We start from the raw sequence: 13,385 nt of genomic DNA, 5'->3' as shown, positions 1-13,385 counted from the left end.
ATGAAAAAATGAGCAGTGTGGTTTGACAATAAGTTGTCTCAAGCTTTATTGAAGTTGGTGTGATGCTCCTTATAAATCTTGCTGTTATTTTCGAGGAAATATCACAAGTAAGCAGTTCTGAAAAAGATTATCATCTTGGTGATATTATTCAGTATGTAGTCAGATAAAAAATAAAATAAGTTAAAATTATGCACATAGTGCTCATGTAGCACAAGAAATGTGATTCTAAATTCTCTGTTTAGATATCACTGTAAGGGACAGTCATCAGAATGAAAATCCAGCTAAGTAAAATCCAGTTTGTGGTAGAAAAGTATTGACATTCTGATAATTCATCTGTGATAGGAACCGAGAGAGAAACTCCATGGCATCTGTCCAAAATAATCTCTGACACACTTAAATAAATAAATGATGTGAAAGCCTCCACAAACTGTTTTGTATGTCAATTTAGTGTGTGTGGCAGCAGACAGTTGGCATTCTGCCTGTGTGTTCATTCCACTGAAGTTGTTTGAAACTTACAGTGAGTAGTATAAAATTTCCACTTGAGCAGTACGTTATAACTCTGAATGCAGTAGCTGTGAAAGCTTTATGCTAGGAACCTGGCACTTAACATTATTTTTAAAGTGTCATATTCATTATTTGTAACAGCTTGTGTTATTAAAACAGTAGAACCAACAACAAACTTGCAAAGCTAGTCACATATCTGCATTTTTGCTAGGTGGTTAATATAGAAGACTGCACACACATTTTATCACGCAGAAACAACCCTCACATATTTTTCAAGAAAACATTAAGAGTACATGCTAGAAACTTCTAAGTAAATGTGTGCAAATGCAAGTGCACAAATCAAATGCAGCCTCATAATTTGCCTGTGAAAGTTCATATCAACTATTTTTTGGTTATAAACTTACACATTTTGTGCAGCGTTTCCCACTGTTTTCTATACTTAAACAAAACACATTTCCATTCTCCTGCAAAGGTACACTTTGGAGTCTTCAGCAATTTTATCATGTTTTTTGCTTCATTTTCTGCTACAGGTTCTACTTGTAACTCTAATTCCTCTACTTGTACTATACTGGTGAAGTCACAGCACTCAATTTAGTGTGTTTTATTATTTTAATTTATTAAAATCTTGAACCAATATATATCTACCTTACTTCCAAGTAATTTCATATTTTGTCTTTCTCTAAGATGTTCACATATGTTCTAGCACCTAGACTAGATGCTGCAACATTTTAGTATTTTGCACTAAAACTGCTTTTTGTTTTATGAATTTTTTTCTCTCTTCAGTTGCATTTTACTTTTTCCTAAAGGATTTTAAACTATCTTACAGTGGCTATTTCTTCCTCTGGTGATGTACCTTGTGAGAATTTGGATTTAATTTTTCTTATATATCAATTGGAGGACACACTTTTTTTGTGTGAAATACTGTCATGTCAGTAGACTAGTTTAAGAACCCTGATAATTCTAAAAGGACAATATTAGATTGCAAAATTCTCAGTCAAGATTACAATTACAACTGAAAACATTTGTCGATAGTATAATGGTGCTCTCTTATGGTTGACAAAGTGTGAACCACTTTTAGTGAATAAAGTTTCTTCAGTGAGACACTGACTGGTGTTAGTGGCAAATATCAGCCACTCTGCAATAACTACAAAATCAGTAGACTGATAATAGAGAAATGTTTTTGATAATTTGAAAAACCCAAAAAGAATCATAGGAAAAATCCAAACTTGAAGGACAGAGAGAACATAAATTTGGTATATAAGAAGATCCAGTAGTGCCCCTCTTGCCTGGCCGAAAAGTTCATTGTTACACCAATGAAGAGAGATGGAAAAAAAAGCAGAAAGAAAGTGTCAGCATGATTTGTTGATTTCAAACGGCTTATTATAAGCTTGTGAAGATTTTCGAATGGGGAACAGGAGCGGTCCCTTAGAAATGAGTTTCTCACATTGTCACTTTTTAGCTTGTATGAGACACAATGCTAGAACAATGATGTGTTTGGTGGAAATAGTGGGTAGAAAAAGACTTGTTTTAGTGATGAATGGAAACTACACCACACAATGTGATGACTGCATGTGATGACCGTCAAGTTGTCCACATGAGGATGAGACTGTAGAGCTATGTCCACAGTATTGGCTCAACATTGAACAATACAAGGGACACAAATCTTTCTGTGTCAATGGTTCAACACAGCCTGTTCTGGTCAGGACTTATGCCCATTTACCATTGTGCTGCCTTTCATTGTCGAGAAATCACTGGAGAGGTACTGCTGCCCGAGGTACTGCTCCTCCTTCAAATCAGATGAGTGATTAGTTACACTTCCATTAATACTGTTACTTTTTTGTTTTGATCTATGTGCAAATGTACACACAAAGTGAAATGAAATTGTTTTTGAAACTAAGGTTTCTGTGGTGTCACCGCCAGACACCACACTTGCTAGGTGGTAGCTTAAATCGGCCGCGGTCCATTTAGTACATGTCGGACCCGCGTGTCGCCACTGTGTGATCGCAGACCTAGCGCCACCACAAGGCAGGTCTCGATATACGATAGAGCACTCGCCCCAGTTGTACGACGACATTGCTAGCGACAATACGGACGAAGCCTTCCTCTCATTTGCCGAGAGACAGTTAGAATAGCCTTCTGCTAAGTCCATGGCTACAACCTAGCAAGGCGCCATTAGCCTTACCTAGTTTGAGAGTTATCGTATAAATGTCTCAAGAAGAACGCTGTATTCATCAAAGAATAAAAGTTAAGTATAAAGCAGCTACGTACTTTTCTTGCTACCATTCAATAGTTATCCTGTTCCAGACTTGACGCCAGTCGGCGTGTGTGTACGCGTGCCTTTCTTTCGGCTCCCTTCCCAGTGTGGCGTAGCAAGCTTGTTACGCCACAACAGTTTCCCAGTTCGTAATATTCATTAATTTGTTTTGTAGGTTTCTTTTTATAGTTTTCCATTGTCATATCTCCCTCGGAAATCTGAATTGCTAGATTTTAAAATTAACTACATATATTAGTTTGTGTTTGAGTGAGTAGTTTGGTATGCTCAAACAGTGCTTTATAATGTCTCACATTACCTTTCAAAGAATTTCTGCTATGCAATGACTGTGGCATATTGAAGGAAAGTGGAGTATTACTTAAGTTAGTTCGGGCACAAAGATACGAAACTTGAATGTTCTGGGGAGAATTTTATTTCTTTCAGAAAGTATCATAATAAAGTAATAATTTGAAAGGTCACTGAAAACTGTAAATGAATGTGATCAAATAACTGATTACATTGTAAGTATTAAAAACAGAAAATAAAGTAAAACAAAGGGTGGAATATAACATTTCACTGATCAACCACCTAGACATGACATATTATTTTAAGATACTTGATATTTGTCACTTTAGTCCATGCAGTTTCCTTATTATTTTTAAAGGCAGAGTTTTAATATAAATTCAGTTCTTCTATATTGCTTTTAATACTGATTCCATGAGAACTACAATGTATCGGTGGAGCATAATTAACATTGATGTAATACTACACAATAAGATACTGGAGGAAATAAAAATTGCTACGCATCCAAAATTTAAAATTGAACTAAAGGCATTTATAATAAACCACTGTTTCTATTCTGTAAAAAAAATTTCTGAATATGTAATAAAAAAGTTAGTTAAAAATTAAATTGTAAGAATACGTACCCAGTTTTAATTTGCCACTATTTGCGAAGACTGTACTACTTCAACTTTTCTTTGACTTGTCCAATATCAATTGTACAGTTTGTGCAGTATGATATAACTGGCCCAATAAAAAATTAGTCATGTTAAAAATATGAGTATCAAATGTAAAACTCATTGTGAGGCTCTTTTATTAAAAATACATCCAATCACTGAACTATTGGAGCAAAAGAAATGGGTAGATAAATGCTTCTTCGCACAGAGAAATTTATCCTGCCTGATATTATACTTCAATGATGTGAAGAAACAACATTTTTTTATTAATGTGTATCATGTATTGGTGTACAAAATATTTTGTAATATATTCCATCTGAGTATTATTCACTGCATTAAATGTAATATATTTCCATCTGAGTATTATTCACTACATTAAATGTAATATATTTCCTTAATTTTGTGGAGTACTGCATTTAGTCTGAGGACAAACAAACTGATTCGGTTACAGGGTCCTGATGGTTATCCAAGAAAAGTTAAAGTAACTGAGAATGATGATGGTACATTCAAAGCTGTTTATGTACCGGATGACTGTGGCAGGTACAAGGTGACTGTGAAATACGATGGCAAGGAGGTTCCACATTCTCCATTCCAAGTTCAAGCATATGCAACTGGAAGTGTAAGTAGTGTCATATGATAAGGTTATTGTCAGCTCCATGTTTTCATAAATGAACAAAAAATCTCAAAAGTTTTGCGCAGAATATTTAGATCTCTGTAAAGTCTATAATAACAGAACACCATGAATAAAACATGTAAACATAGTTCCAGATGAGCAACTCATGTTTAAAATGAGAATCTGTTTTGAATGTACAAAACGGATGTACCACATTAGCATCGAACAGGTAACAGCAGTACATTACATACAATGATTTATGTGGCAGATAATTATAAAAAGTGAATTCCATTCTTTTCATAATTTTAACTTTATATACACATCAAAAAATTTTCTACTTCAATTGTTATATGTGTGTCGATTTCTCTGTCATGACTTCCTTGTTCGTCAAATTCTGCATACCATTGCATTGTAGACATACAGTTTGTAAAGCATCTCTTGTAGTTCAAGGTTATTGTGAAATTTTCTGAGGAAGGCTCATTTTACAAGGCCTAAACTACTCTAATGGAAGGTTCTCACACATCCATACTACTTTTAACAAGAATGGCTTTTCCGTTATAAAATTTTATGGGCAGGATATTTTCTGACAGTTAAATTTTTGTCTATAACCATCTACTAATTACTCACACTTGTAGCTTAAGCAGCACTGCAGTAGTATAGCCTGGTTCATATTTATTATTTGTGATAGACTTTTTTATTGATAATACTGTTCCACCATCAGTATCGTGTACGTAAAACCTTTACCCAACCAATCTGTCGTTTACTTTTTTGTTTCTCCCACCTCAGAATTTTTTATGTAGGCTCCTTTTTAATAATCAACAGTAATGTTAAAAACACTGTAAAGATGTCTCTTACAGTTATGTCATCTTAAACAAGATGACATTTTTCATATCTATGTCTAATGTCATTTGTAGCATTGGATACCAGTTTAACTCATACTTTCCCACTATATTGTGTCATTTGATAATTTATATATCTATCTCCACGGTAAGGAGTTTTTTCCTGCGTGTAGGAATTTCTGAAAATTACAACATTCCACCTTAATATGACTAATTTGCAAGTCCCTTTTTTTTCCTATTTGGTTTTTTGAGCTAATTTTTGTCATGGTTAAATTGTGATTTTAATCTGTGTGTGCACTTGGGAACACTTTGCATTTGACGCATCATGCACAAATTTATACTTCACTTTGACGTAGCAGAGTTTACACAGATTTAAAGTAAAATGTTTGCACAGTCTGTGTGTCCTTGGTTAAGTTTGAGTTCAGAGTTCTGTTTCTAGTTGTGACATATTGGCCACGGACTCAGGCATGAAACTCCAAGTCAAGGAGGATAAAAAGTAAACAAAAATTGTATTCCTTTAACCCACCCTTCCATAGATTATTTGAGTGTTTGAATTCATGTACTGAAAGTTCCTGTATTATATTGTGAGGTAATAAGTCTGTAGGTTCACAGTATGAAAATAATTGTTTTGTTTCAGTGATTATTGGGATAGATAAACTTGAAGCATGTAGCAGAGAAAGCTGCTTTAAGTAACAGATTTACTTAAATTTGTTAGAATTAACAAATGGGGTCCACATTGCATACAAACTGTCTGGTCTGCATGCACATGTCTGTTACCCACATTCATGTCTGTATCCACAAAAATATAATTTTGTAAACCGTTTTGGTACACTCAAACTCTGATGGCAGGACTGCCACTGGCTTATATTTTTGTGGAGTGAAGTCAGACCTCGTAATTTACATTCCGTTGACTTAAAAAAAGGGGCTGATTGTAATCAAATTTTTATACAACATAGGCTGTCGTATATTTGATATATTCCATAAGGTGCAACTTGCTGTCATAACTAATGAAACTGAGTATGTGTAATTTTCTTCATGATATTTCCACAATATTGGGAAATCAAATAATCATTTTAAAAGTTTTCATCACACATTATATGCTGTTTAAAGTCAGCCATATAGTTAGTTTGTCAAATAAACATTACCTCACAATAATGTTTAAACATGTTAATGCTCTACACTTCTTAGTGTAATAAGTTATGCATTCAGTACCTGCAAATATATTTAAAAGGAACATTAATACAGTTACTGATTTTATACCAAACATTAATGTAAACAGGAGCCAGGCTATGAAGTGAGGATTTCAGTGGATAGAGTATCATAGTAGAGCTGTTGGCTAGCTTTGTAGCAGCTTGTGGTAACTGCACAAGTGATTGCTATTCCCATTTCATGTAAAATGAAAGAAAAGTCATAATTTAGATGCTGGTATGACAGAAGCAGGATGCATGTGCAAATGTGTGCAAAACTAGGAAGAAGGGTGTGTCTTCATATTTAGCCCTTACAGATGTCCACAGCACATCTACCTTTCTCAGGACACTGTGCATTGAAGCCAATATAGGGTGACTCCATCCCAAATGGGTAATAGTAGTGATTAAAAAGAAAAATAATTATTAATGTAGATTGTGTATAACCTTAGTAGATGAAAATCGTAAAGCTGACACTCTGCTTTAATTTTAGTGACAAAGTAATTATTATTGTAGATGTCCATAAATAGACCCCTAGATATTCACATCAACATGGGTTCCATGAAGTAGCTCTGTCTGCAGAATATATCCACATCTGTGCAGACATCTACTGACTGTCTTTCTTTTCCTTTGAGAGTTATTGACATGGCTGAATACTGTAGAAAGTTTAAGATATCCTATGTATCTTCAGTGTGTAATTCACACTACTATTATAGGCCAGATTGTGTGGTAGAATGTGTAGGACTTGAGCTTTGCACCAAAGGGAGGTGAATCAGATCTGGTCTCAACTCTGACTCTAGATGAACAACTGTTAGTGTGATACTCCAGCTAGTGTGGGTATGGTATAAAAGTAATGCAAAAGTAGGCAAAACCAGATACGTTGTTCATATTAAAAAGCAACTGAAAGTCCAAGAACACACTCAACAGATGTTACATAATTGAGACACATAGGATTCATTGTTTTACAGCTACATCCTTCACCACTCTCCTCTTCTGCACAGGTTATGCATATATATGCATAATATAAAAATTAGTAACAACTATACTTTTACGAATATGTAAAATGTATTTTGATGAAGCCGATTTCGTGGTAAACACGCTAAATGGCCAATATATAAACGTATACGCATATACGAACATATAAACAGAAACAATGATAAAAAATAGATCTGGCCACAATCAGGGTGATGAAATGCCAGTTGTGAGTCAATATAATAATCAGAACTCAATGTAAAAAAAAAAAGGGCATGTTTCACTATCTGATGATAAAGTCGGAACACACACATTTACAAGGTGCATGGAATTCTTGATAGTGACTACTATAAAAAGATGCTTATAAAATCTCTCCATCCTCTACTAGACTGCATGTGTGTAGTATATAGGAGTTTAATCCCCTTACAATCATTGTGGTAATGTTTTTAATGCTGCAGTGCAGAGTTTACCTCAAACAAACTCACTCTCTCTTAATTGCTTCATAATGATGTATCTTGACTTCTCGAAATAAGTTTGGTATCTCACTTTTAATAACTTGAGGCCATACTGGTTCCTTAATATGAACAGAAAAGGATAGCTTTTACTGATAATCATAACACGAATTGTTGTATATTCTGTGATATTTTCACTTTCAAAATGTATTGTCAGTTTATTATATTATGCTGTGAGTAATCCAACTACAACTGGCTTTAAATTTTGCAGTGAATAGGGAAAATACTGAAGTCAATCAAATGATTCCCTGTATCATTAAAGATTTCTGTCAGATACCATTTCCATTTTTTCTTCTTTTGAGAATACTCAGTGGCTATCACTAATAGCATTATCTGTTTCATTTCTGAATATATTTTATGTAACTTTAGATTATGCAGTTAACTGGCTCTTAACAGTACGGTGCACACATAGTTACTCATTGCTTTACTTCTTTATTGGTAACAGGTGGCCCAATTTACCCTTTAGCATTAGAGAGGTTGAAATCGGTTTTATTAAATGTGGTATCCCTTTAAAAGCTAAAACCTTGTATTACTAACCTTTTAATATGAGAGAATAACATGACCTTAATATGACAATTATTCTCAAACATTCATCAGACCACTATACTTCTACAGAAGTAATTGTGTTGAAAACTATGCAGTTTAAATTGTGGTGAGAGATTTAAAGTTGCTTTTATACTGCTGACTTCATCAAATTCAATGATGTTTATTGTGATAGTGGTGTATGTTCTAGAAAATTTATAGTTGTTTATTTCATATATTATTTGCCTTCATTCTTATTTTTGTGGTGCAGGCTGAGAAATGTAAGATAACTGAAGGCATTCAGCGAGTCCTGACAAGTGGAGAAGAGTACTGCATAACAGTAAATGCTAAAAATGCTGGATATGGTGCAGTAACTTGCCGTATTCGCTCAACTTCTGGAAGGTAAGTACATAGAATAAAAATAGTTCCTTTAGTTCAGAATAGAACTGTGCTCTCAATGCATAATGCAGAAGGGAGAAATTGGATAGGCTGTACAGAGGTCATCCTAGAGAAAACAGTAATAACTTTATTTGCAGTATCCAGGAAATGGTCATGTGCCATAATTGTCACTGTGTGATAAATATCTCTTACATGATACAGAAATCGGTGTACTTGTTACCATCTGGGAGAAACTCTTTATTTAAAATGTAAATTATGTGTTACATTGTATATACAAGAGTATTTTACATAATGTAGTGACGAAACCATTCCAACTTTAGTGTCACTATATTCTGAGAATAACTCCCTGCTTTTTTTTATTAGCACTAGAGGGATTTGGCTGATGATATTTCCCTATCTGTACACATAGGGGATTCTTGGTATACATTAACCTTTCTCCTCGGAGGGAAATCACGGATCTGGGAAGTGCTGAATGTTTGAGGCAAGATGTGGAGAACTGCCTCACTGTAGGCAGAGGCAGATCTCAGGCTAAGTTGGCACTGCTGAACATGACTAAGATAGCACATCCAGATTTCTGTATCATTCCTTCACAAGCTCTTCCGTGCTGGGGCTATTAATACTTTCTCCCACTACCACCTTGCTGACTGGTGCTTTCTTTTTAGAATAACTTAACTTTATATTCACCTGTTCTGAGACTTTAGTTTTTATTCCTTTTTTTCTTTAGCTCCCTGCCTTGTACACCCAAACTTATTTCATGATATTTAGGAATACTTCCTTGAGAGTTTTGAGTGGATTACTGTTTTCGTGATAAAAACGATAGAAACTGTACATTTTACAAAGTGAGACCACAATTGGACAAATGCTATTTTTTGCTGTGTTCAAAGCAGTGCAGGTACTTCATATGGAAAAAAAAAAAAAAACTGAACACAGCAAACATTCCAACTGAAAATTGCAACTAAGCAAATTATGTAATCATAAGTTATGGTTGAACTTTAAAGCTTGTTTCCGTTCAGATTAGGATTCTGACAAGAAACACATTATCAGACATAATAAATATGAACATTAAGCAGTATATTTCCTGCCATACATAAATTGTGCCAGGAGAAAGTGACAAAAGTGCAGAAGTATGTTGTTTGTACCGTAGGTACATTGACTAATTGTTTTGTGTGTTAATGTGTTCAATTTCCACCTCTGTTCTATCATGAATGAATAATATTACTGGCCATTTACATCACATAGTGATCCGTTTTTACCACTGAAGAGATCTGAATTTCGAAGTAATGTTCAAAAGACCCAATCAAAAAGTGCTTCGTGGCATCAGTAACTCACAACATAAATTTCTTGATGCATTTATGTAAACTGCTGTCATATGATTGAAATATAGTTGTATATAGTACAATATTCATCAGACAAATTTCCCATTGAGATACGTTACTAGCCAGTGCAAGCATTGAGAATCGTCTTGACTTGGGAGCTTGAAGTAATGCAGTGTAAGAAGGTTGCCAGTTTGTAGAATATGAGACAACTGTACTGTTGAATGGCAAATTTAGTAGTGTTTCATTCTAAATTGGACTGCATGGCTAAAGTTGCCTTTTGTTACTTAATGACTGCTATTATTCACTGGGAATATGATGTGTTAATATAAGATTGTACCTGTTTTACTGTTTTGTCAGACTTTTCCTCCAGTTACTTCAAAAATAAATGAAATATGCACTTTTCTGGGATCTTCGCAACAAACACTGGCAAGCATATGAGCTTCTTGCTTGGAGTGGTTAGCCATTGCACTAAGAATCATCTAAACAGAGAGACATCATTTTACTCTCATTGTTGCAGTTATATTGTAGTGTACTTAATAGAGATAGAAAATAGTTATTTGTGCTTTTAATAGAATCTTCCTGATTTTTAAGATGCTGATATTGAAAGAAATGTAACTCATTAGCATTTATGTATTAAGTAAAATTGTAGAATAGTATTGATCTTAATAGTGGATATGTTACATCTAACAATGGTAATAATAGTAAAGTGCAATTCTAATGCACTGGCGGACAGAGATCTTGTACGCATTTTAGAAATACGTGAACCACTTGACTTCATCTTCAGAAAATAGCGTAATGGTTTTCGTACTACTGGAAGGAAGGAAAAGTCTGATCATTTACAAATAATTTAATGAGAAAGATCACATATACTACCAGTGCAATGATAGTAGTAAGGATATTTTGATAAAATAATTTTTCTTCATAAGAGAGAACATAAATTATGGATATCATTAATCTCGAGCTATGGGATTGTGCTATTGTTTGCAGCATATGATTACAGACCAAGTGAAGTGTATTAATTATTTTTGAAGGTTTTTAACTGATACTATTTAATAAAGTAAGACTGAATGTAATATACGAGAGTTGGAACTTAAATAGTGGCAACTATTTATTCACAACCGATACAAGAGAGTTACATGTTTGCACCTGTTACTGTCCTTCAGAGCAGTCACCAGTGTTGCGTAGAACCCATTGCCGGCAATGTGGAAGGCATAGTACACCGTTAGCAGAACCTGTTCTGTTGATGGTGCAAATGGAGCGGTCTACTGCATGTCGAATCTCTGGAACAGTTCTGAAGCGACTGCTACGAAGTGGTTCCTTCATCTTCGGAATCAAATCAGAGTCATAATGACTTAAGTCCGGGGAGTATGGTGGATGGTAGAGTACTTCCCAGTCCCATCGACCGAACAGAGCAGCCACAGCTTGCGCTGTATGCGCCCGCGCATTGTCGTGCAAAATGATGGGTGGGTTGCGCAGAAAGTGTCACCACCTCTTTTGCACAGCTGGTCGCAGGTGATGTCCCAAAAATGAACAGTAATACTGTGCATTGACGGTCTGCCATGGAGGAACGTAATGCGTTAGGATAACACCATCACAGTCGTATACGAGAATCACCGTAACTCTAGACCACTCCATTCGCACCATCAACAGAACAAGCTCTGCCAACGGTATACTATGTCTTCCACATCACTGGCAATGGGTTCTACACAATGCTGGTGACTACTTTGAAGGAGCAGGTGCAAACATGGAACGCTTTTGTATCGGTTGTGAATAAATAGTTGCCACTATTTAAGTTGCAACCCTCGTATATTCAGAATTTTATCCTATTATGTTGACATTTTTGATGTTGGCTTGTATCTACGAAAATGTACTTTCTAGGATACCTTCTGACCAGTTAAACTGAATATGTTACAGTGACTTGGATATAGACATTGAGGATAATGGTGATGGAACATTTAGTATCTATTACACTGTAAAAGATGCAGGGGATTATACACTCAGTGTCAAATTTGGTGGCCAGCCTGTTCCTGATGGTTTCTACACTTTTACAGTAAGTACACTTATATGTCTAATTTTGGGTAAAAATAAAGACTGATAACCTATGCATTTCATTCTGTGATGGTGAAACAGTTTCACAAAGTGTGGATAAGTAATGACAAATATGAGCTTGGTTTTCTGAATGTCTTTGATTTAACAAAGTAACTTTCTCAAGTGAATTGTAATGGCAGTGACTGGTAACAAGGCATGTTTAAATGATTAATGATGAATCGAAGCATTGTTCCTGATTTAACATAACAAACAGGAAGTTCATCACTTAGGTACTTATTGTGATGTTTCGTTCTTAGTGTATGTCATAAACAGTTCAAATAGATAGAGAAAGAAGCAATTTTTACCTTTCTGCTTCTGCCTCCTGCAGTCTTCCAGTATGCAGTTCCATTGTTTGTAGCTTTACTGTCTATTGATGAAACATAATGGACAAATACTTATAGATAATAAGTGAATATCAAAGAAGTTTTTACTGTGAATTTTTCTCCTGTTTCACAAAGTATTGGATTTATATTTTCTGTGGAAGTATAGGAAGGGTTTAAATGTGTAGGGCGAAAGGTGTTGATTTGTAAATACAGGTGAGGCCTTTTAAATGGCAGTAGTTCATAAAAGTTTAACAACTGTTTACAATTTCAGGGCAGACTGGACTGTGGTTTTTGATAATAATGACATTCAATAAACATGATACCAGCAATAGTCAGAATGATGTAGCTTGTTAATCACAACCTGCATTTCAGGGTGCAATTTCTGTTTTTAAACAGTTGTTACTTCACATCATTCATGAATGCGCAATATAGAGGTTTACTGTAAAGACACCTAACGGTCTGTTTTCTCCCCCTTGCTCTTTACTTTATGGTGAAAAGACCACAACTTTCATATATTTTACAGGTATTTATTTATTACAAACAAGTTTTGTTTTGATAAGCCACAATAATGAAAACTGGTTCAGAATAAGAGTGTAGGATAGTAAGTATTAAGGAAATTAATGTGATTTGTTTGCTTTTCACAACTTATTCTCTCACAGAGTGATTGAATATTTCATTAAGATAATCTTTTTGTCTGCTGGTTCCAGACAGTTGGGGAACTAAATATTTGTCAATCACACAAAACAGCAAAAAAGTGTAAAAATGTTAGTACAAGATCTCTGTGTGCTGGAAGAACAGAGTGACCCTACAGTCTCACAGTTAGAAAATTTAACGACTGAAAATAGTGACGGTGAGGGAGCTATCTGAATATTGGTGATTACTTTGGTTCCACCTTTGTGACAGTGG

The 13,385-nt window shown here is 34.9% G+C and overlaps 1 protein-coding gene across 4 annotated transcripts in view; it reads left to right on the top strand.

The window, feature by feature from the left end:
• Positions 1–13,385, top strand: part of LOC126471109 (filamin-A) — a 531,904-nt gene that overhangs the window by 314,699 nt on the left and 203,820 nt on the right. For all 4 annotated transcript variants that reach the window (XM_050099189.1, XM_050099187.1, XM_050099188.1 and 1 more), the window contains 3 exons: positions 4,163–4,330; positions 8,625–8,755; positions 11,983–12,118. In XM_050099189.1, coding sequence (XP_049955146.1) covers positions 4,163–4,330; positions 8,625–8,755; positions 11,983–12,118 — 435 coding nt within the window. The remainder of the gene's footprint in view (positions 1–4,162; positions 4,331–8,624; positions 8,756–11,982; positions 12,119–13,385) is intronic.

The sequence above is a fragment of the Schistocerca serialis genome, chromosome 3 (assembly GCF_023864345.2).
Source record: "Schistocerca serialis cubense isolate TAMUIC-IGC-003099 chromosome 3, iqSchSeri2.2, whole genome shotgun sequence".
Lineage (NCBI taxonomy): Eukaryota > Metazoa > Arthropoda > Insecta > Orthoptera > Acrididae > Schistocerca > Schistocerca serialis.
This window is presented reverse-complemented; position numbering and strand designations above follow the sequence as displayed.